The sequence below is a fragment of the Mus caroli genome, unplaced genomic scaffold (assembly GCF_978045245.1).
Source record: "Mus caroli unplaced genomic scaffold, Mus_caroli_1 scaffold_1, whole genome shotgun sequence".
Lineage (NCBI taxonomy): Eukaryota > Metazoa > Chordata > Mammalia > Rodentia > Muridae > Mus > Mus caroli.
The window spans coordinates 88,270,113-88,295,052 of NW_028227256.1; the positions used below are offsets into that span (position 1 = coordinate 88,270,113).

At 49.2% G+C, this 24,940-nt stretch overlaps 1 protein-coding gene across 1 annotated transcript in view; it reads left to right on the plus strand.

Moving 5' to 3' along the window:
* The first annotated feature begins 1,207 nt into the window (after positions 1-1,207).
* The window catches only part of Twist2 (twist family bHLH transcription factor 2), a 46,722-nt gene continuing 22,989 nt past the window's right edge, over positions 1,208-24,940 (plus strand). Inside the window, exon 1 of the mRNA XM_021172557.2 lies at positions 1,208-1,858. Coding sequence (XP_021028216.1) covers positions 1,336-1,818 — 483 coding nt within the window. The 5' untranslated portion in view covers positions 1,208-1,335 and the 3' untranslated portion in view covers positions 1,819-1,858. The remainder of the gene's footprint in view (positions 1,859-24,940) is intronic.

Sequence of the window (24,940 nt, forward strand, 5' to 3'; positions counted from 1 at the left end):
CTCAGGTTCAACTTCAATAAGACCTAGTTAGCCCTTGATCACAGGGCTTCTCTGACAGCCATGCTCAAGCCTGGCCTAGTTGAGCCCGGGTCACCTGGGAATAGGTTCAAAGGCAAGGAAGCTGTAAACCACCTCCAGGCCCCAGCTAGAGCTGCCTGGTGAACAAAGAGACCCCAAGCACTTCAAACGCGCTGGCTGGAGCTCGGCGCTCAGAGTCCAGATGGCAAAGGGCCGGGGTCCGTGATGTCTGTTCACCAAGGCCTGGCCCAATGTTCTGCAATCCTGAGCCCTCCTGCCCTGTCCATCAGTGCCCAGGGCAGGGGACTTTAGACAGGTTCAGCCTCTCCCTAGTCTCAGTGTTCTGGGCCCACCACCCGCCTGCAAGTGAAGCACAGTACAGAGGCTGAGGCTGAACCTCAAACCGGGATCCAACACTCAGGGCAAGGTCAGGTAGGCAGGCATGGCGGGCACATGGGCGCTCCCGCAGAGGCTCGCTGTGATGTCTAAGCTATAAAGCATTTAGGGGGCAGGTTCTGAAAACGTGTCCAGGCTGAAGTAGCCCAGAAAATCGGGATTGAAAAAGGATCTCCAACTTGCATTCTGGCCCGAGCCGGGCGGCGTCTCTATGGATCCTAGAGGCGAGATCGTAGGGGTGGACATCTCTGCCAACAGGCGAGTATCTGCCCTGCCCCGGGTCGTGGCACTCTGCCTGCACAGCTCCACTCACTGCGGGCAGGATCGCGTTGCAGACGCCGAGGTCTCAGTGCGCGCCCCAAGAGGCTCCCAGCTGCGTCCTTGGTCCACGGAGCACATCTGGGCTTGGACTTGCCTCCTCCACCCCTCGCAGAGACCCTGAACCCTGGCAGGGCCAAATCTGCTCCAGGAGACTCAGACAAAGGCAGGCACCGTTGAACTTAGGGGTCAGCACCGCTGATTAGCGGCCGCGCCTGGGGTAGGAGCGCAGGCTGAGCGCGCGGACCTGGCCTCCGAGATGCGGGCCACAGTCAGGGCCGAAAAAAGAGGAGACAAAACTGAAAGTGCCGCCCCGGGGGGGCGGGGGCGGCCGGCGAAGGCCCCAGAATTTGTCCTGCCCCTGGCCACGGTGGCCAATCAGCGCGCCGCCCTCGCTCCTGACAGCTATTTAGCAACCCAGCCGGGATAGAGTTTCCAAAAAAGTTAGAATAACTTCCTCTCCCGGAGACCTCGGTTTTGCACAAGCCGGCCTCGAAATCAGAGCCTTTGATAGCGACCCGGGAGCCTGTGCTCGGCGGCCGCGGGCTTGGCCAGTGGCGTGCGCTCGGCGCCCCCCAGCCCCACGCGCGCCGGGCGGGCGCCATGGAGGAGGGCTCCAGCTCGCCGGTGTCCCCCGTGGACAGTCTGGGCACCAGCGAGGAAGAGCTGGAGAGGCAGCCCAAGCGCTTCGGCCGGAAGCGGCGCTACAGCAAGAAATCGAGCGAAGATGGCAGCCCGACCCCGGGTAAGCGCGGCAAGAAGGGCAGCCCGAGCGCGCAGTCTTTCGAGGAGCTGCAGAGCCAGCGCATCCTGGCCAACGTGCGCGAGCGCCAGCGCACCCAGTCGCTCAACGAGGCCTTCGCCGCGCTGCGCAAGATCATCCCCACGCTCCCCTCTGACAAGCTCAGCAAGATCCAGACGCTCAAGCTGGCCGCCAGGTACATAGACTTCCTCTACCAGGTTCTCCAGAGCGACGAGATGGACAATAAGATGACCAGCTGCAGCTACGTGGCTCACGAGCGTCTCAGCTACGCCTTCTCCGTGTGGCGCATGGAGGGCGCGTGGTCCATGTCCGCCTCCCACTAGCGCCGCGCCGTGCCATCCACCTCCGGAGCCGCACGCCAGGGTAGGTGCTGCGTGTGCTGGGCATCCACGACGCACGGGTGGGTGGGCGGACGGGCCAGTGTATCTCTCCTCGTGGAGGTACCTCAGGCAACCGCACAGGGATGGGGTGAACTTCCTCACCCTGCAAGGGTTGGCGCGACCTGAGAAAACTCTCCTACCCCGGGGGCACGCCCGGATCTTTTGCCAGGGGTATCAGTTCGGAATCCACCCGCCTGTGGCTCCCCAGCAGGGTCCAAATACACTTATTGGACAAATGGTCACTTTCCATTTTTGGTGGATGGGTGTCTGTGGGTGACCCTGTGGGGAGCGGTTGTCAAAACGTCTTCCTTAGGCCAGCGGAGGCCAGGAGATGCGATGCCCGCTGGGTTGTGGCCGACCTGTTGCCTCGCGCTCATTCTATGGAGCTGAGGAGCCCACGCGTGGTACAGACAATCCGCTCTTTCTGATCCGCAGTTCCGGCCCGCGCCTTGGATGCTACGGCGTTCAAGCCCTAGCCGGCTCAGTACGTAAGACGATGCTGGCCCCTGGCGCGGCAGAGAGGTTTCTGTTCAGCGCTGGGGCTCCAGGTTCACAGAGGAGCAAATCGCTGGGCGCCAAGAATGCAGTAGACCCCTGTCGCCCCAAAAGTATGGACCCCTCAAGCGCCCAGGCCTGGGTGGATGTAGCGGCATGGAGTCTCTGGCTGCCGGCAAGCAGGTGGATCATATTTAGAGTTGTGTGCTTAGTGTACCACCATCCTTGAACTTGGAAAGACCCAGAGGCAAGGGATTCAGGCTGGGTAACAGGTCTGAGTATGGGGTGGGTGTGGATGAAGAAGCAGTGTGAGCAGGGCCTTGCCTGGGAAGAAGGCACCTCAGCACAGCTGAGCACTGGACCGGTGTTTCAGAGAGCGTTTATCATGTCCTGCACCCGCTGCTTAGCAGACCCCTCCCAAATCCTCAGGCAGCCCCAGGGGCAGTACCCTGCAGGCTCTACTTCCCTGAGGCCTTGCTTCCATCTTCGAGGGGATCGTGGTGTAGAAAATTCTTCCCACTTAATTTTCCTTCGTTTTTCACGCATCTTGTGTGTGTGTGGTTTTTTTTTTTTAATGAAAGTCTCCGCTTAACACAGAAACAATTTGGATTAATCAAGATTAACATGACTATCCATTGTCCCAAACATCTATTTACTCTTTTATTATTTTATAGTATCTTGAAAGTTGCTGCTGTGGCCACAAAATGTTGGTCTCATACAGTGGGTTTGTTTTCTTTCTTCCTTTCCTTTCTTTCCCCCCTTTCTTTCTTTTTTTTAATCCTTTATTTCTGTCATCAAAAAACTGTTTTCATGAAATAACCTCTGGGATACGACTATTTTATAGTTTTTAAGAAGAGCTTTTAACAGAGTCACTTGTGGGAATCTTCCCCTGTGTTTGTCAAAAACAGATGGGAATTGTCTCAATCACGTATTTCTCTAGGAAAGAAAGTTTGGGTTGGCAAAGTACTCGAAGCTTCAGAGGGATAATACATTAATTCTGTTTTTTGCTGCCTAAATTATGAGTGTCCATTAGTTAAGTTCCACTCACCCCTCTTACCGCCATGGTTTACAACACATCTGAGGGAGCCGAGACAGATGAAATGCACCATCTTTTTTATACACACACATAGAATTTGTTTAAGGGAAATGTCAACAGACCTATCGTTAAGATAGTCCTTCCGAAAATTATTGAAAGCCAACACTAGGAGATCCTACCCTGATGCAAGAATTTAGTGGGGGCATTTAAAATTCATTTTAAGATAATTGCTCTCTTCAACAACTTTGATTCAATCACAGTTTGCAATCAAATATGTTTTAAAATCCAAAAATGCAATATCTGTAATAAACAAATGAAAAATGTTAAGAGCTTATTTGGACAAAAAGGCATTAAACTATCAGATAACACATTGGTTTGGAAAGCAAGATGCAGGCCTGTTTACTTTCAAATAATCAAATACAAAGGCTAGTGGGTTTAACTGGTGTCTGGCCGCACAGAGGACCTCTTTCCAAGGGAATGTGTCCCTGTTTGATGCACTCACTGATGTTGGACCTGCCTTGGTCTGATTTATTAGGGTCGTGCTAACTAGCACCTTTATGTTCTTATTCTTAACCCATCCCTCTTAAGGAGCATAAATGTAATTGTAATTACTTTAATCTCCTAGAAATGTTGCTAATTGTAACTGGTTATTTCTCTGTAACATTTCCAAGGAACATTAGTTACAGCCCTGGAGGGAGAGGAACCTAGACATTTCAGTGAACTGTATATACTTTAAATGTCTATTGTGACATATTTTTACTAACGACACAAAGCTTAAATCGTCCTTGACAGTGGAGAGAAATGGCCTGGCCCATGAAGTCCAGCTTATAGTAAAGTTCTTTCTTGGCTGGGTGATCTAAAACTCAGACTAAGTATCAGGGGTCTTCCCAGTCAGCAGGACTCAAATAACTGAAAGAAGCCTCAGAAGGGGTCCAGTGTGTTTGTGAGACATAGGAGCCCTCTGAGCAGGGTCGCTGTCACCTGGTCCAGAACAGAGAAAGACAGTCATTTCTCATCCACTATTTATTCTGCCGTCTTGGTCATGGTTTAAGGCAGCCTCGTCTCTCGTTCTGCTGACTCTGCACGGCTTTTCAACAGGTTTTAATCTCCAACGACCGGACTTTCCTTTCCTTTCCTTTTTTCCTTTCCTTCTGAGCACATTTGGTTCCTGTGGACAGAATATGTGTCTCCCTCACCTTTCAACCCATGTCAGCCTCTCCTCTCCCCTGGAAGCTTGCATCATGGAGGTGTTTGCTGCATCCGGGGTGTTAGCTAGTCTCAAAATAAAACTTGCTCGGGGAGGAACTGAAAAGCACAATCCCGGCGGAGCTTTTGTTTGTTGAGAAGATCGAACTGAACCGTTGAGGTACGTGAGGTACAAATGAGATGGTCTAACGGAACTTCCTACAGTTGTCGGTGGGAGCCACCCTCCTAAAGATCAGCAGTGTTTTCCTGCCTCCCATCTGGCCGGTGTGGTGACTGGAGAGGCTAGAGTGGCTTTCTGAAGTCATTTGAAGTGTACCGAGGTTGTCTGAAAATACCTCTCTTTCAAGCAGGTTGTAAGCTTGGAAGCATTGAGTTTCCAATGAGTTTCCACCGGCCTCACTCACTGTGTCCTGAGGAGAAGGCACAGATGCAGGGCTAATTTTGCCTGGCAGAGAAATCATGAGGTCCATGTTTTGTGCACAGGGCACTGTAACTCATAACTGGAGTTTAAATACGGACTTAAAATAAGCCAAATTTAAAGATTGCACTCGTGGGGCACTTTTCAGGCTAGTGCCTGCATCCCTCCATTCTCCCTGGTGTCTTTGAGAGCCTTGTGAATGTCCGTGTGTGTCTGCGTCTTTTCTTGGGAAAGCAGAAGTGTGCTACAGAAAGCGAAGGGAACGCAAAGTTCTCTACCAGCAGTGAGTTCACGGAGGAGGCTGTAAAATTCAAAGAGGTGGGTAAGTTACTGTGGCCATGAAGTGGAGCCTGATTACAGAAGGAACAGGATCTAAGACACACAGATGGATGGCTGTTTCCCAAAGCCGAGGTGAAACTAAACAGTCAGAAGCTGTTGCAAAAGATATTGTGCCTGATCACCTGAGCCTACACATGTGGTTAAACTGATAGGCATGGAACACACACACACACCACATGCATACACACACACACACACACACACACATACATACACACACATACATACACACACATACACACACACACACACACCACATGCACATACCCCACATGCACATGCAGGAATAAAATGCTAACACTTGAAGATAATCTATGGGCTACGAAATTTTAGAGTCTGGGAAGATGCCATCCTTAGGAGAAATGAGTAAGACCACAGAACCTCCTTGGAAAATTAATACGATCTCTAAGTTAAAATGTTTAAACTATTTATTGGCATATAATCATCTCTCACACATTGGAAAATGTTTCATGAAGACATTTTCTTGCACCATATACTTTGATCTTATCCAATCCCAAACCCATACCTTCCCAGTTTAAAAAATAAAAGTAAACATATTCTATAAGAATTAGTCTGTCTTTAAATGGGCCAACTTCAGAAGGAACTATTACTGTTTTATCTGAGTAATAAACTAAAAAAAAAATCTACATGACAGTCTACATTTTTTCCTCATTTGTATTCTTGTACTTCTATCTAGAATGTGAGGTCTTGATATAGATATAATTAATTTGAAGTTCCCAAGCAAAGAGTGGTGTTCCAGACAGTGGGCATTAATTCCAAAAGGAGTTGACTTCTAGACTAATAGAGAAAGAACATCGCAAATGGATTTGCAGACATTTTTGTCTGAAAGGGGCATGCGTCTGCTTTTGAGGATGTTAATACCATATTGGCTTTCGTCAAAGTTACACACAACTCTAAAGGATGATTTAGAGTAATATAAATATTGAAGTTTCAGAGTTCGTGTGTATGTGTGTGTGTGAGAGAGAGAGAGAGAGACAGAGAGAGGCAGAGACAGAGATATGGGATGAGATCGAAGATCATGAACTTTGTCTTCAGAACACATTCTGTGACCCTGTTCTGTAGCTTCATAGCAAGCCTTCCTATGTGATTTGGTTACGTTAAACTACGCCTTAATTGAGTGTTTATTTGGGACGAGAATGTGATGTTAAGGCTGTAATTTTCATGCTGATGTAAACTGAGGCACAGTGGGATTTTTTTTTTCCTCCCCGAGTCGGTGATTACCAATGGTTGTCACATCAAAGGGAGCCCTGGATCCGAAGCTGGAGAGGCTAGCATGTGACTTTCCCTCAACATGAAGGAAATCTCCAGCCCTTCTTGAAAACAGTTATTTTGAGCAGAGTTTGAGCAGCTTGGAATGCTTTGTTATTGTCCCTAACTCTTGCTTAGAATCTTGTCAAGGTCCTGTGATTTTGAATGAGACAGGACAGGGCTGAGCTAGCTCCCCTGTCTCTGAAGTGTCTCAGGGCTCAGCTGTGGCTCCTCCATTGCTTCCCTTTATCATGTGACCTAGCAGAGATTGGGACAACCCAGCCTCTGCCTCTTTAGAACTGTGACTTCACCTCTGGGGTCTCAGGAAAAGCATCTTTGACATGATTGACCCCTCAAACTCTGTGATTCAATTTTCTACAACTTTGATGAAGGACAGGGTTGAACTCTGAGTGGAACATAGGCAGCAATTCTAAATTCCCCTGTCTAGCTCACTTTCTGCCCAAAGAGCATGTTCATTGACAACACATTTTGGGGGCGAGGAGACGTCCTGGAGTTTATCTGTGTTTCTGCTTATCTGTGGTGTGACTGGGAGGAGTGGGTTTAAAGGAAACCTTGACTTTCAGTAACCCTTTGAGACCAGACATCCTCCCTCTGGTTGAGTTTGGTGGTGTGACTGAAAGCAGAGGTTCCGGGGGTCAGCGAAGGCAGCTCTGGCCAGCTGTTAGGGAGAGGGCGGAGCTCCATCCCTCTGCTGCCTTCCTGGCTCAGAAAGAAGGCAGACCCACACTTTTATGGTGTGCCATTTCCCATTGTTGCACAGACAAGTGCCACCCAGCCTTCCTGCCTTTTAAAATAATTTTATTTTTATTTTGTGTGTTGGAAATTTGCTAACATCTACGTCAGTGTACTGTGTGTGCTCCTGGTGCCTGAGGAGGCCAGAAGAGGGCGTCAGATCCCCTGGAACTAGAGTTACAGATGGTTGTGAACTACCATATTTGTGCAAGGAATCAAACCTGGGTACTCTGGAAGAGCAGCCAGTGCTCTTTGATTTATTTTATTTATGTGAGTACACTGTAGCTGTCTTCAGACACACCAGAAGATGACAGTAAATCTTATTACAGATGGTTATAAGCCACCATGTGGTTGCTAGGAATTGAACTCAGGAACTCTGGAAGAGCAGTCAGTGCTCTTAACCACTGAGCCACCTCTCCAGCCCCTGCAGCCAGTGCTCTTAACCCCAGAGCCATCTCTCCAGCACCCCCATACACAGCCTTTCTGTGACCCCTGTTCAGAAGGTTCTAGGGAGTCTTCATTGCTTGGACACTAGGAAAGGGCTGCCTTATAAAATAAACAGACTCTGTAGAAGAAATAGCCTGCAGCTGACACGCTGGCACTCTGCTGCCTCTCGGGTTCCTTTGTGCGATGCACTTCGAGTTAACACTCTCTGCGCAGAAATGCTAGCAGCCAGCTTCCTTCCATCTTATCTAGTAATGAACATTCCCGTTAGGACATCTCAGGTATGTAGGTGGACTGATTCAGAGAGATCAGAACTCAACAAGCAGTTGCCTCCCCTGGAGGGTAGAAGTGTCAGTGGTCTTCCTAAGACTTTCACCCCAGGGGTTAAGAGGGTGGGTGCCCCTAGTGAATCGGGCCAGGTCACTGGCAGGCTTGGCAAACCCTATGCTGCTGGCTGCGCCACTTTCCAGAAACTCAATCTTATTCTTAAAGAGATTGCCCGTCTTGCTAAATAAAATCATTGTTGCTATTTTTCTGTGAACCAAGCCTAAATGTCTGCAAAATGGGAGGGAAAAGAGCAGGAAGGTTGGTTTGTTTGTTTGATTGATTGATTGTTTTGGTTTGGGTTTTAGTTTGAACTTGAGCCTCTATTGCTATACTTGGGTTGATGTGTGAATGGCTTCTTCATTGGGAATTGATTGCTTTTCCTGAAATCAATTAGTTCTGAATCACAGACTTAGACATACGCTGGCTTCTAACTATTGCAATCCATTGGCCCAGACCTGGCTTCCAGGATTCTCCTGTTCAAGTGGATCTGCTTATGTGGCTACATGTAGCTCAGAACCTTTCAGTAAAGGACCTGGTCACTGAGTCTTCCGGCTGTGACCATCCCTACCTCTGAGAAGTCTGTCTCCATCCTCGGACCCAGTGCACCTGCTGACTCTTTAACTATGACATCATCTTTGTAAAAATGATTTTCACGAGTCCCAGTGAGGTTTCCCATACAAAGGCAATAGAAGATCCCAAAGGCTGGCCTTGTGTTCACTGGGGTAACACGGCTGTGATTAAGGGGTATACACACCTTTTGGGAGGATCCTGTCATTTCAGAATCCTGGGAGTTCCGTGTTCTGTGAACTGCTCACCCAGACTCCCCTCCTTAGCTGGTCGATGCTTTTTTTTCATTGTTGTTGTTGTTGTTGTTGTTGTTGTTACTATTAATAGTAGTAACAAAATAAAACGGCCCCAATCAGATATCAATGTCTGTATCCTAAGAGTCCAGAAATATCCCATTCTGTGGATCTGTCTCTTCCAAAATGACTTGCTTATATCCTCAAACTGCAACAGGGGACTAGCCGTGGTGCTACCCAAGGGTGTGGCAGAGCAGGTAACTCCCTCAGTGGAGCTGAGTTATGGAGTTGTTCGATTCTATGTGGCCAACGGCCCCTCCATGCTGTATAAGCAAGCTGCACTATAAGGGCAGCATAGACTTCGGGGTATGTCTATGTCAAATTATTGCAGATAATTCCCCTCTGAACTGTCTTATGAGGATGGAAGACGTTCTCTAAAGAGCTGGTGGAACCTGATCCTTTTGGAGACCCCTCAGCTTGTCTCACGTACTCTCTCTGTGTACTGTACATTAAAAGTGAGCAGCTCTGTGTCAGTTAGATCCGAGACAATTTTACTTCATCCTGTGTCTCTAGGAACCTCATTATGTTACTGTGCCACTATTTATAATAAGAAAGAGTCCACTTTTCCAAGATGGACAAAGTAGTAGAGAAAATTGAGATAGGAGGTAGGAAAAGTGCTCAGAATTTACGGGGGTGGAGCACAGTAGGGACTCAGGAGCTCCAGTCAAGGAGCAGAAGACTTAAGGCTGTGCAGGCTCCGCTCCACTGCTGCCCACAGCACCTCCTCTTAGCTCAGAATTCCTCAGAGAAGACGCACTCAACCTGTGGGTCTCGACCCCCAAGCTTTCACAGGGGTTGCATATCAGATCTCCTGTATGTCAGATATTTGCATTACAATTCATAACAGTAGCACATTGCAGTTATAAAGTAGCAATGAAATAATTTTATGGTGGAGCTCAGCACAACTCAAGGAACTGTATATTAAAGGGCCACGACATTAGGAAGTTTGAGAACCAGTGAGATTCAGAAGAATTCTATGAGAACAAGTCCCAACGCCTTCACAGAACAATAGCACTACAGAGCCTCACCAGTCCCATGAGCCCAGGCTGGCCCAGGGCAGACCGCTCTGCAAGGCTGGGAGCCTTGGCCTCCTGTCTGCTCTCAGGCATCAACACTGTTCTGTAAAGGGAATCAGAAAATCTACAGCAGTGGTCCTACTTCTGAAAACCCTGTCAGGACTCGGGGAGAGGCCTTAGATGCCAGAGAAAGCAGATATTCTCAGGGCAGGAGTGGAAACTCTGAGAGAAGTGGGCTCAAGTGGCCCAAGGCAGGGCAAAAAGACCCTTTCCAGACAGTGAAGGCAGCATCAGAAAGGACCTCCCGGGTTGAGTGCAAAGTGCTATCCCACTACCCCGGCATCTCTATGGCCTTAAGCAGAAAACAGTCCCTCTTTGGGTGGGAGCTCAGGACCACTCGGGCCTCCACGGGGCTAATGAGAGGAAATGGAAGTCATGATTCGGTTTGCTGTCCTTTCCTGGATTTAGTAACTGTAAGTGCAGTCCCATGGTCACCGTTGCTTCAAAAGCCAGCAGGCAACGGAGATGAGGAGGAAACGGAATCAACACTCTCTTCGAAGGGGAGCCAGCCCACCCAGCTGAGCAACCTTCCACGTGAGTGGCAGGACTTTGGTTGATGACAGAATATGCCATCCTGAGGCTTTTCTGTACTAGGCTCCTGGTCGGGTGGCCCGTGCTGTGAGTCTCTCTGTACTTACAGCGAGTGTTGTTTAGCACCAATTATGCCGTTCACTTTTTCTGCCCAGAGAGAGGGAAAGGGTAAGTAGAAGACAAAGCAAAGCTCCCTGCGTGTCTGTCCCCGGGTGCCACATACGTCCCTCCTATGTGGTGCTTTCCCTGAGCACAGCAGTCAGTTTCAGCTCCTGAGGACGGCTAAATGCTTGTGGCCTGACTCCACACAATGGATTCTGCAATTAATTTAAGTCATTGTTTCCAGAATAAATCACGTGTGAGTCTTTCCCCTCCGAAACTTCTGACGTGGTATATTTCTAATTTGGGAAAGTTTAATTAGACAGAAACCAAAGGCTTTCTTTGGTTGCCTTTGTAGGAAGCAAGCTGGTTCTCCAGGGGCCTTTTCGGCAAAACCCATTCCTTCGTGTCTGGCACATCTGACCTAGAATGAGACACCGAAGTCGGGCATGGGGTAAGGAACACTTTCCTGTTCCCAGGTCTGCAGTTTTCTGAGGTGGTAGTGGGGTGCTCTCTGGGCCTCAGTTTCCCCACTTGTAAAATGGTGGGTTGCTGATATCCCTGCAGTTACAAAATCTCTTAAGTGCCGATCTGATCCAGGAGCTCCATCACAAAGACATAACCCAAAGCCATGAAGACAGGAGTGCAAACAGAAACGTGTGTGGGGGGGTGTGGGGTGTGTGTGTGTGTGTGTGTGTGTGTGTAGAGACGTTCACAGCAGCTGGAGGGAGGGAACAACACAGGTGTCCATCAGCTCAGGAAGGGGCAGATAACATGAGTTTCACCCAGATGCAGTAAGACCACACCCACATACGGTTGGGGTCAATCTTGAAAACACATGATACCCAAGCACTAAGTAGAAAAGGGACCACAGCTCGTGTGACTCTGGGCCACAGTTTGCGTGACTCTGTTTATACGAAATGTCTATACAGGCAGAAAACTGACTGGAGGCTGTCAGAGACTTGTGAGAGTGAAGCCGAAGGAGCAGCTAACAGGTGTGGGATTTCTGTATGGAGGGAGAAAAAATGTTCTGGAATGTTCTAGTGCTGGTGTCTCCACAACAGGAATGCATTCGATTCTATAGTTATGGAATACTAAAAGTGTTTCAAACCACCAATTTTGTATTCTGTGTATTCCACTATGTCCCCAAGTTGTACTTCAGAAATGCTGGTAGCATTCTCTTCTTTTACTTTTGACCGAAGCCAGGTGTCTGCTCAGTTCTCTCAGCTTTCAAAGCTCGCCTGAGTTCTTGAGCTCCAACAGATGGGATATAGAAGAGCAAGTGTGTGGGCCACCCACTGACAAGGGCAAGAAACACTTGGTGCGTTGGCAGTGGGGTGCCTAGAGGTTGCATTGCCCATCTTGGTGACAGGGGCAGACTCACCCTGAGTAGTCTGTCTACCTGCAGAGAAACCCATATCAGGCTGGTGTCTAGATCCAGAGACCCTCCAAGCATTGGAGCAACAGCAAGGATAGAAGATCTCTACATGTCTGCTGCATAGATGCTGTCCTCAGAAGGGACACCAGGAAGGTGGCATTATGTCATTCAAAGCCATTAGGTTGTCCTTTCACACCTTTCCCCCCTTTCTCCCAGATGTGTTAACTCTGCTGTGTTCCACATGTGTCCTTGAGACATTGTCACAGCCACCCAGCCAAGAGGGATTGAAAGGAGGGCTCTGTATTTTTGTAGTCAGGGTCCAATACTATTCCTTTTTTAAAAATTATTACATTTAGAAACTATACACACACACACACATGTATATGTATATGTATATGTATATGTATATGTATATGTATATGTATATGTATATGTATATGTATATGTATATGTATATGTATATGTATATGTATATGTATAAAATCTTATCAATCACCTGTCTGTCTGTCTGTCTGTCTCTTGGTCTATTGTGAGAGTGTGCTATAGCCCATGTGTGGAGGTCAGAGGGCAACTTGTGAGTGTTCGTTCTCTCCTCTCATTGTGTGGGCTTTGGGGACTTAACTCAGGTTCTCTATCTTTGTGGAAATAGTTTCTGGCCTATTATAGAAGGCGAAGCTTTGGTTGGGTGGAAGTCACTCTGTGGGACCTGCCTTGTTGCACTTAGAATGGGCAGCCAGAGAACCTGGAAGCCAAGGGGCCATGGACAGTCACTGTGGGGGACTTGGAGGACAGTGCCTTCAATGTCCTGGTTGTGTTTGTCTATGATGTGGCAGATAACTATCCCTATTGGATGCAGCATGGGACCTCAAAGGGACAAAATCCATGTTCTTCTTAGGGACTCACCGGGAAGACTGACTTTGCTCTCAGTTCTCTAGGAACAAGTAGCTGAAGGAGAAGCTGACATAGTGCATTCTTTCCCATTAGCCCCCCTGCTTTGGGGACAGTGACAGGGACAAGGCAGGAGGGAGCATGTAAGCCCAAATGTGCTGACCTGACGCACACCACCTATAGGGCATCTCCAAGAGCCATTTGGAAGTCACAGGAGGAAAGTGATGGTACATGGATGCCTGTGAGCAGGGACGGGCATAGCAGAGTCTCTCCTGAGCATCTGCAAAGAGGAACAAGCAGCATCCCTGAGAGAACACGTATGCTGCTTGTGCGGGTGAGCAGTGCCTGGTGAACAAACGAGCACCTATCTGTAGCTTAGAGCCCCACAGATGCAGAGGAGCCCACTCCAGGCAGGAGCAGAGGGGCTACAAGACCACCCAGTGTCTGCATTGTAGAATGATCCAGTTCTCTCATCAAGCCAACAGCATAGCTTATCCAGGACCTCAGGCCGACCCTTCTGTTTCCACCTACATTTTGGGATCTCTCTGTATTCCACTTGGCCTGGGGTGGGGCAGAGAGGAATGAGGGGCTGTGCCAAGATAAGTGGCTTTCCTCTGCTGTCAGCTTCCCGAGGGTGGGCAGGAAGCTGTTCCTGCCCAGATTCTCAAAATCCAGCCAAAGTTAGGGCCAGCAGTGCCTGGGTTTCCACAAACATCTCAGCACTAGAGTGCATGCATGGTGCTACCAAAGCGATGGCTTTCATAAAGAAACAGGACTGGGGATCTGTGAGATGAATGACTCACTGAGTAAAGGTGTAGTTATCTGCCACCTCATAGCCAAACACAACCAGGACATTGAAGGCACTGTCCTCCAAGTCCCCCACAGTGACAGTCCATGGCCCCTCTGATTTCCAGGTCCTCTGGCTGCCCATTCTAAGTGCAACAGGGCAGGTCCCACAGAGTGACTTCCACCCAACCAAAGCTTAGTCTTCTATAATAGGCCAAACAACGTGTCAATCAAAAGTTTAACAGGAACCAGGAAGAAAGTGCTATCCGATGTTTCATATCCAGTGAGATCTTCAAACAGCTATGAGGAAAAGCTTCCAGAAACATAGAGCTGTTTCCGTCTGTGTCCAGCGACATCTCCTCTGGCCTGCTTAACTAGACAAATCATACTCTAGTCATATCTATAATCAAATCAGCCCGTAATCATACTAGATGGTGACTTACACAGTAGGAAACATTAGCAAAACTACATGTTCACAACAGAAAAGAAACCCCAAGGAAAGTGTGAGATTTCAATGATAATACAAGAAACTCTAAATGTTGGCAGATGTTATGGCTCATTGAGAGGAACAAACGTGATCACCTTCAGAACTGAGGGAGGTGGGGAGTGAGTCTCGCCCCCCATCTCTGGCCTGGGAGAAAACTCATGCAGTTTGCCTAAGAAGAGTCAGAGGTTTTTTTTGTTTTTTTTTTTAATTTATTTTTTTATTAGGTATTTTCCTCGTTTACATTTTCAATGCTATCCCAAAAGTCCCCCATACCCACCCCCCCAATCCCCTACCCACCCACTCCCCCTTTTTGACCCTGGGGTTCCCCTGTACTGAGGCATATAAAATTTGCAAGTCCAATGGGCCTCTCTTTGCAGTGATGGCCGACTAGGCCATCTTTTGATACATATGCAGCTAGAGACACGAGCTCCAGGGTACTGGTTAGTTCATATTGTTGTTCTACCTATAGGGTTGCAGTTCCCTTTAGCTCCTTGGGTAATTTCTCTAGCTCCTCCATTGGGAGTCAGAGGTTTTAACGTTGAAAATATCCCTTCTCAGCACACTTTCTAGATTATTCAAGCTACTGCTCTTCACACAGCTTTTTTGTTGCTGGGGAAGGCAGGTATTCTACCCTTGAGATACATCCCAGCTAGGATCCCTTGAACAGTGACTCTGCCTCTAGGGAGCCTTCTAAATCAGTGGTTGCAACTTCTTCTCAACCTGTGGGTGTCACTCCCCTCAGGTTCCAATATCAGACATCCCGCATATCCGATATTTACAGTTCATAACAGTAGCAAGATTACCGTTAAGGAGTAGCCATGGAAAGCCATGATAGCACAATAGTGTTTAACCGTAAATTAGACACAGTGAGAAGGGAACAATAATCAATTTCAAAAACAGAACGGTTACAACCACACAGTGCAACGCCATGCAAACACTCCCCCTGCCCCAATCTTCATTCCATTGTACTATACAAAGTAGAAAACCCCTCAGACTGTAACTCAATGAAGTAGCCTGAAACCAACCATATACAGTGAGCTTGGGTCTGGGACATGCTTGCTTACTAAATACCCCATAGATGCCTTGAATCACCTTTGCTGTCTGGGTGCATGGACACAGAGTAGGTTCTTAAAGACAAAGAAGGCCCACCAGCACCCATTCCTAAAGGAGAGGTCAACTAAACTGCTCTGCTCACCTCCATGAAACAATGCCGTCACCACACTGTTTCAGCCACTGCTCCCCAGGGGGATGGGTTTGCATTCGAACTTTCTCTCTGCATCCTCTCTGCATCCTACTGAAGTGATCTAGGAAGGTGGCTGGGTGATAGGGCACTGGCCCAGCGTACTGCAGGCTCTACAACAAAACCCAGAAAGTGGCCTTTTGAGGGATATTGTCATGTCTTCCTCAATCCATGGGTCACCCCTGTCCCTGTCCTCACACAGTGACTGTTGGGCTAGTCTGGGGCATTCCTCTAGAGTGTGCTAGCTAGGCTGCCTTAGGTCAATAGTGTAGCTCACGGGTTCCCCTTGACCACAGGGATGCCGTTATGACTGTGAGGCCATATCTTGAGCTCCATCTGCCATCCTCTGTGAGGTCCTTGACTGTTGATTGTTCAGGTTTAGGGCAGAGATCCCCATGTGTCCATCTTCCCACCAGCAGACTAACCTCAAGACTTGGGGTCCTCTCTGTGTTCTCCAGTCCTCTGGGGTGCCATTTGAGAGGACACCAGTCACTGGCTGCTGCAGATTGTGGAGGCAAGCAGAAAACAGACAAGGAAGCAAAACATCTCAATGAACTCATTGACCACTCTCCTGGACCATTCTGAGAACAGCCATTTAAAGCCACCTCAGTCCTGGGAGCAGGAAGGTAGCCACTCACCTGCAGGTGTTTGTATTGCCCTTCTTTCTGTAGGGTAAAAGGTTACTCACTCAGCACCTAGGTTACAGTTGATGCTGTGTATGGTTCATGCTTAGGACCTGGGAGGGTTGGGGACTCCATGTGGGCTTAACTTCCAACCTGGGTCTCCTAACATCCCATTTCCTGGGACCTGCCCTCTGCAGCCCCTTCATAGACCAAGCCCCTCTCTGAGCTGGAGAGCAACCAGGCTCTGAATCTTGTGTCTTCTTTTGCAGTCCTTAGTTGTAATCTAATTTTTGTTATCCTTGTTTTCTTTCACACATTTGACGCATACTTCTGGCAAATTCTAGGACCACACTTGCCAGATGACCAAATCTTTTTTTTTCAGAGTAATGACTGACATTTTTGTGAGTTTCCATCAGCTAGGCGGGAAGTGGCTAGAGGTGAGGGGCAAGCTCTCCCACGCTCAGATTCCCTCTGTAGCACTCACCGCCATAAATATGTCACACACTCACAGGCCTGCACCTTAATCCTTGATTCAAAACCACGGATTCCTTTTGTAGAGATCTCAAAGAAGCAAGAAGTTAATGGCTGGGGTCAGTCCCCTGCAGGGGCCTCCTCCATGAATCAGTGCCCCGGGAGCAGGGTGACTCAGAGCAGAGCTTGTGTCTCCTGGTTCTGTGAATAAACAAAGCAGGAAAGTCTGACTGGTCCCTGGGGTGCAGGGTGGGAGGCGGCTCCCAGCTCTGAGGACGCCCCACCCAGCCCAAAAGCCAGGTCAGCCCGAGGAAGGGAAGATCAGAAGGGAGAAGGCTGGACCTCACCGGAACAAAAGCCAAACAAGGCAGAAACAGACCAGAGGGTACTCAGGAAGCTGCTGTCCTGGTGGGTTGAGGTCTTGGGTGGGGGTGGGGCTTAGGATACCCTTAGGATAAACTACCACAGACACCTGCTCTGGGGTTGTCCATGCCTGGATTACCTAGGCACATAAACCACCGTCATCTTCCCACTCTTCCCTTCCTGTGCCTTCCCAGGCTTCGCACCTTGACTCTGGGTAACACTGATGCCCATCCCCCTTCCTGAGCACCGAGTAACAGAGTACCATGGAGGTGGGATCCCCTCTTTCTGTCTTCTCCCTCCACAGGATCCTGAGTATGGAATTTGAGGTGGGGTTGGACCTTTGGGACATGACTCTGATATAGCTGTCTCTTGTGAGGCTATGCCAGTGCCTGGCAAATACAGAAGTGGATGCTCACAGACAGCTATTGGAAGGAACACAGGGCCCCCAAAGGAGGAGCTAGAGAAAGTACCCAAGAAGCTGAAGGGATCTGTAACCCTATTGGTGGAACAACAATATGAACTAACCAGTACCCCCCCCCCCCCAGGAGCTCGTGTCTCTAGCAGCATATGTATCAAAAGATGGCCTAGTCAGCCATCATTGGAAAGAGAGGCCCTTGGTCTTGCAAAGATTATATGCCCCAATACAGGGGAATGCCAGGGCCAGGAAGTGGGAGTGGGTGGGTTGGGGAGCAGGGCAGGGGAGGGTATAAGGGACTTTCGAGATAGCATTTGAATTGTAAATGAAGAAAATATTTAATAAAAAATTGTTAAAAAAATAAAAAAGCAAGATCAGAGACTCCTGGATTCTCTAAGCATGCAAGGTTCAGAGGATCTGGCTGGAAGGTAGCAGAGTCCCTTCTCTTCTGTTGTTCCTGGGGACACAGGCATCATTGCCCTGCAAGGGCAAATGGCCAGAGGGGCTGCTCTAGGCTCAGTTGGTCTCCACCATTCCATCACATATCCTCAAAAAGGCCCAGGGAGGCTGGGACTTCCTCCATTTCACAGGCAGGGAAACTGAGGTCCCCAGAAAATGGATAGCAATGGGCACAGGCTAGGAAGCGAACCCAGGTAGTCTGCTTTTAGCACATTGCCCCAAAATTCTGTTTCCCCTTATGAAATATGGCCCAGTTCTTAGGAAAATACATTTTCGCAAATGTGAGGCAGCCATCCATCTCAGCTGCTATGTGTACTCCCTAAGGGTGACAACCCACCTGGGGACAGCCAGGCACTTGCTGGCATTTTCTAAACTCTTGTCAGCCGCTCTCAGGTGTTTCCTGTGCTCACTGACAGGGGGAGATGGAGCGTGTGTCCGGGAAGATCTATGTCTGCAGATTGGGGGTCAGGGGAGAGCCAATCACAGAGTACCTGCTGTATGCTGCTTGGGGGCTTTGTCTTCCTACGGTGGCAATGAGACATGTCAGCTTTTTCTCCTGCTAGAAGGCTCACTGACACCCTCAGTGGCAGACCGCCTTTCCATGTGTAGTAAGACTAAGTAACAACTCACAGGTCCACTTGCCACTGCTGGGCCTTGTTGAATTTGTTTCTCACTGTTGTGACAAACTGCCTGACAGAAGCGGCTTCAGGAAGGGTTTCTTTGGGCCATCCAAGGCTGCAGACTATCATGGAGGGGAAGGCGTGGCAGCCGGGACCGGAGGCAGCCAGGGCCACATGGCATCCATAGTCAGGAAGCAGAGATGAATGCTGGTGTCTGCCCCCTTCTCCTTCCTATTCTGTCCAGGACCCCCTCTCCATCCAGCGAATACTGCCACATACACACTTAGGAGACGTCTTCAATGCTCAGTTAGACCTCTCCAGAAAAGTCCTCACAAGCAAAGAGGTGCATCTCCTAGGTGATTCTAAATCCCGTCAGATTGACAAGGGAGATGTCAAATATGATCAAAATGCCCTGCCCAGTTATGGAACACTTGCGGTTTCCCTGCCTCGTGGTGCTCAGCAGGACTGTGTGGACCCTCCCCAACTCTTCCTCATATGGTCTTCCTATCCACACGTTGAGCTGACTATTACTGGAGTAACAAGAGCTGTGTCCCACCGAGCGTTTGGTATTACCTTCCACGTGTTGACTCCTTTACCCTGGTTCCCACCCACTGCCCAGCAATTGAACCTACCTGACCAGCCATGCCCCGTCTTGCTTCTGCGCTACCTTGAGCATGCCCTGTTCATACTGTGCCCAGGGCCCATGAGACTAGAGTGTCAGGGATCCAGGTGCTGGTCCCTAAAACATGGCATTCCCACGGTCTGTGACTTTGCTCTGCTGTATTTAGCTAGAACACCCCTCTGACTCTCTTTAGCACCTGCTTCCAGTGTCCACCCATGGGGGAGCTCTGGTCATCCCGGACATCTACTGTAACTACCTAAGCTCCCTGGCCCCAGAACGCCCTCTAGTGATAGTCCTTAGCTATGACATCCCGCGTGCCCGTCAGAGTCATTTATTTATTTTTTTTAATTTATTTTTTATTAGATATTTTCCTCGTTTACATTTTCAATGCTATCCCAAAAGTCCCCCATACACACCCCCCAATCCCCTACCCACCCACTCCCCCTTTTTGGCCCTGGGGTTCCCCTGTACTGGGGCTTATAAAGTTTGCAAAGAGGCCAGCAGTCTCTGGGACAGGCGAGAGCCACAGAGCCTCTGAGGCAGCGCCATTTTTGGCTCCAGAGTCATTTATGACCCACATCTGGCCACCTTCCCCAGACTGCAGAAGGCCTGGCACCGAGTGATGCCTTGGACAGGAGAGCACCTGAGGCATTACTGCATGCACAGAGGGGTGGCTGAGTCCCACACACAGCCGGACATGTGTGTGTGTGCTCGTGTGAAGCTTCACATGGGCCAAGAGCAGAGAACTAGAAACTGATAAGGGTGTGCCACCCTCATCAGGCTCAGCGGAGGATGTGTAAGATGGTTTGGAAGGGAACTATCCCACAGAAAGCCAGGGGAGCTTTGGGTATGGTTTCTGGACCAAGCAGGAGGATGACCAAAACCCACAGGAGATGGGCCAGAGCTAAAGATCAGCAGAAGGCAGTGTCAGACACTTGGTGTGGAGGAGGTTCAGCAAACAAGCTAAGGATAGATGAAACAGAAGCAAAGATCCCCCTAGAAACAGCAGGCTGAGAAGACAGATAGCAGTGCCAAGTCACCTCCCTGTCTGTGTGATGACCACTGAAGACTCAGTCCTGCCCACACCAGCCCCCGGAGTCTGGGTGTGCTGGCTCAGCTGTGGCTTCCTGCACCTGGCTCTTGGTGCCTTGGGGAAAAGGCCCTGGGAACTCATTGAGTATAACAGTCTAAGACAGAGCTCAGGCAGGAACTGATTTAGAGGCCCCAAGCTTCTACCTGCTCTTCTGGGAGATGCTATCTGACAGTGGTACACCCTGGGCTCCATCCAACTCCAGATCCAGGCAGGATTTGAAAGGGAAAGCTCTCAAGTCTGATTGATTACTCCAGAAACAGGATGGGGAGCCCCTGCAGGGCAAGAGGTTCAGCCCACTGCACTCAGGGGTACAGCCATAGCAGACACTGGTCCCTTTCCAAGATACAACCCAAAAGACATTTCCTGGGACGTGGAGGAGAAGGATGGGCATCTAGGCAACCCTGGGTGACTGCATCTGTGACCAGCTACATTCTCAGTGCAGCCTCTGCTGATGTCATGCTCTAGAATAGTCTATGATAGAGTGAGTTTCAAGAGGCAGAAGGCAGGTCTCAAAGGGGTCGGTGGGCATCGGGGACGCAGGCCAAAAACAAGGAGGAATCAATCGTTCTGTGTTCCCTAGGGTGGTGGCAAGGCTGGTGTTACCATAGTATTTGGTGATATGTAGGACAAAGGAGGAGGCGGTTTGGTGGCTTAGCCTGGCAGAGTCTCCTGGGCTGGGGACTTTGATGGGATCAGCGTTCTGAGAGCAGGCAACAGAGGCTTAAGGAACGGTGAGATGGCAGACTGCCAGCAGCCGCGCACGGCAAGCAAATGGTTGAAGTGTTTTCTTGCAAAAGATGAGTCTGGGGAGGACTCAACAGACAGCTGAGTCCCACTTGTGGTAAGCAGAAAGACTGGTCTGCACGGGGTGGGAAATGGCTCCTAGAGCAGTGAGAATCAGTTTCAAGGGGGGAAAGGGGGACTGGTCCATGCTGCTGCTGTGATTTGCGAATAGAGTTTCTCAATTCCCCAGCACCCACATAAAACCTGAGGAAGATGTGGGGGAAAACATCGGCAAACCCAGAACTGTAGAGTAGACACGGACCTCACAGCTGGGACAGTGAATTTCATGGTTCTATGGGAGAATGAGTCTCAAACAATAAAAAGATAGGGAAGAACAGAGGAAGACAACCTGATGCCAACTTCTGGCTTCCAGATTAGTGACCACACACGCACACACACACCATGCATGCATGCACATGCACACACACACACGAGTTAATATCCAGAATATATAAATAATTCCAAAGATTCAACAATTAAAATGAGCTGAAAGTTTGGATAGACATTTCTCCAAAGAGAAAGAAATAAAAAGAAAGCCCATGAGATACTCCACAACACGGCTGACCTTCAGCGATGCACAAATGCCAACCACTGTGAGAGTCCACCTCACCCCCCCCCCAAGAGGAATCTTCTAGCAAAACCAAACAATCAAACAACAGCAAGCATTTGAGAGATGGCTTGGTCATGGAGGAGCCTCTTCAGGTACCCAGAGAAGGAATATCCTGCCAAGGCAGTCACTGTAGGCAGACACCTGTCAGCAGATGGATGGATGGATGGATGGATGGATGGATGGATGGATGGATGGATGGATGGATGGATGGAGGAGTCTAGACCAGCATCCAGGGGAAGGCCATCCAACTATGGCAGGAATGGCTCCAAAGCTCTCAGTCACCAGTGTCCAGACATAAGGCAGCACATCCTCTGCTATGTCCCTCCTTGGTATTTTCTGCCGTTACAAGATAACAGGACAGATTAAGTTGGGCATTTTAATATCCAACAATATGAAAGTTAGGAAGAATGATGTTCATGACATTCAGTTGACCACAGCAAGGGTAGAGTGTGCTGCTGACATGGTCCTGGGACGGTATATAGCAGTGAACCTGTTCCCAGGCTGGTTCTGGGGACAGCGACATCAAATGAGCATCACAGACGTCCCAGAGGGAACTAAGAGCCCTGTCTTTCCAGTCCTCTGTCTCTGCCATCAGGCTTGAGAGCCATTTCTGTTAGCATATGCCTCAAGGTCCGTCCAGGTTACAGCTATGCCAGGATTTTATTTTTTAAGGCTAAATCATATTTAATATTGTACAGCATTATTCATAGTCACTGGTCTGTGGATGAACAACTTGCCTGCTTCCCACTTCACAAACCCCAAAGTCACAAGGGCCAAGAGCCTGACTCCATCAGTAAGACTGGCCATTCTAAACTGTCCCCAGTGTATATCAGGTCATGAGTCCATGCCATGAAGATTTCTGTAGATGGAGGCGGCACTGGTCACCTGTTGAGCTAACTGTCCAAATATTAGAAGTTTTGTGGGCATGTGCTGGCACCCCATGTCTGCTCCCTGGGTATGCCTCTCCTTCTCTTCATGCACACAGAGCCTCTGGTTGATGTACAGACTCAGCCTTCTCTTTTGAAAATCAGTAGCTCTGATTCAGGTTAGAAATTGCTAGGAGACCTGACATCCATGCAGTCACTCTCCTGACCCACCAAACCTCCACACTGCCTTGGCTCCAGCCCTACAGTACAGACCATGGCCTAGCCAGGTCTTACCTAGAACACCATTTCCCTGGACTAAAGTTCAGATGGTAAAAGAATTGGCTTTCCCTTGGGCTGACCTTGGCACTCGAGGACACAAAGTTGACCCTGAACACCTACAACTGTTCCAGGAACTCTGACTGGAGACTCTTCTAAGGATGTGATGCCAAAGTTAGAGAGGGCGTGAAGATGGTCAAGGCCTGTTGCTGAGACCCTGACCATGAGTCATTTGCTTTCCAGTTACCATGGCAGAGACATCTCCGTGTTTGCAATTATAAAACACAATGTAAAGGTTGCCATCCTTACAGTGTTTAGGTGTGTGGTTCTGGGGCACTGACCAAGCTTGCACTGTTTGCTAGGTGAGTAATTTCATCGCACACTGTAACAACTGTCAGAAGCACCCGCCTCTACACCCTCATTAAACACTAACTCCCATCTCCTGCCCTGGCTCTTGGTGCCATTCTAGTTCCTGCCTCTGGGGACCTCCTATGACAGGAATTCCACAGGATTTATCACTGTAACTAGCTTACTTCAGTTAGCATATGCCTCATGGTCCACCCAGGTTACAGCTATGCCGAGATTTCATTTTTTTTAAAGGCTAAACGATATTTCATATTGTATAGCATTATACAGTCACTGGTCTGTGAATGCCAGCTTCCCACTTTTGACTTTCATGAATACTGTGGCTATAAGCACAGTATGCTCTTCTATCATGCTTCTGGATGTCCACAAAGCTTGTTGTATCACACGGTGATCCAGGTATCAACTGGGTCTGCATAGCACTGGACTCCCTGACATATCCTCCAGATGTGAGTGGACCCTCGCATCTATGTTCTGGGTTTCACGTTCTCTTTATCACACCAGTCCCCCCCCCCCCCCCCCGTGACCAACTGTCCTCACAGAGACTCTGTTCATAACTTCTCAGAGAAGCAGAAATGAAATCCACAGGAAAGGCACCGGCTCTAGGACAAAGAACCACAGCCTATCATAGCCTGAGTGGGTTTACAGTGTTCTTGTCACTGGAAGGGGCCAGCTATGGAAGACAGTTGTTGGCATCACCTCTTTTGAGATGGTTTGATCTGACAGGGCAAACCGGGAGGCAGGGCAGCTGGTATCTGTCACTCTCCTGGGCCACAGAGGACTCAGTTCCATTTTTCTTCACTGGGTTGAAACATGGCAGTCAGAAGTCCCTCAAGGAGCCTTGAGGACAGGATGGGGGGATGTCCCCTTCAGGACTTAGCAGAAGAAAAGGTCATCTCAGGACCCCGCTGACTGTACTGCCCACTGGGACAGAAGAGTTCCAGCCATTCCACCACTGGATAAAGGTAGACTTGGCCAAGAGATGAAAGAGGGAATTTGGAAAACCCTGTGATGCTGACCAACATTTCCTTAGAGGGTCCCCGTGGCTGTGTGCTCCATGTGGCTGGAAACTGTGGGATCTCATACCATCTGTAAGGGCTGGGCTTCCAGCTGCTGCAACACTGCAAATTCCTGGTGACACAGGAGCCAAAGGCACTTTGTGAACTTCCCTCACCAGGGGACAGTGTGAGTCAGGCCATACAAATTCCCATGATGTCAGACACTCTGCTTAGCTTCTGGGACTCCTAGGTCCCTGTGCCTTTCTCCCCCTGTCCCCAAGTAGCAAAGCATAAATAAACAGATGGAAAGTTACCTCACAGATCCCTGGCAAAGCCCTCTGGCCCTGCACAGCCCTGGCTGGGTGAAAGTTTACTTTAGAAGATTCTGATGCAATAGAGAAAGACAGACAAAGGAGGTGGCTGGTCATGGGCTCTAGCACTGTCTGTTGGGGCTTGGAGGGAAATGGATGCAGGAAGGGCCCAGGCTTCAGGTTAGAGTTCAGGTCTCCAGCTCCATAACTCTGGAAAGAAAAAAAGAAACCTAGTGGTCATCTGTGCCCCTTACAAGCTAACTGTTGTCTACTACTACTGCCAAGAGGCTCACTATTAGGAGACACAGCCAAGTGTGCTGGTGCTCACTTGCAATCCCAGCAGGAACACGAAAGTAAGAGGCTGGGAGCTGGCTCGGCTGGCAGTGTTTGCTGCAGGAACATGAGGACCCAGGTTCAACCCCTTGAACCTGTACGCAAAAGTTGAGTGGCGTGGTGAAAGTGTTTTCAATCCCAGCACCGTGGATGCAGAGGCAGGGGGATCCCGGGGGCTCAAAAGTAACTGAGAGATCCGGGGAGGGATCTGTCTGAAAAGATAAGGT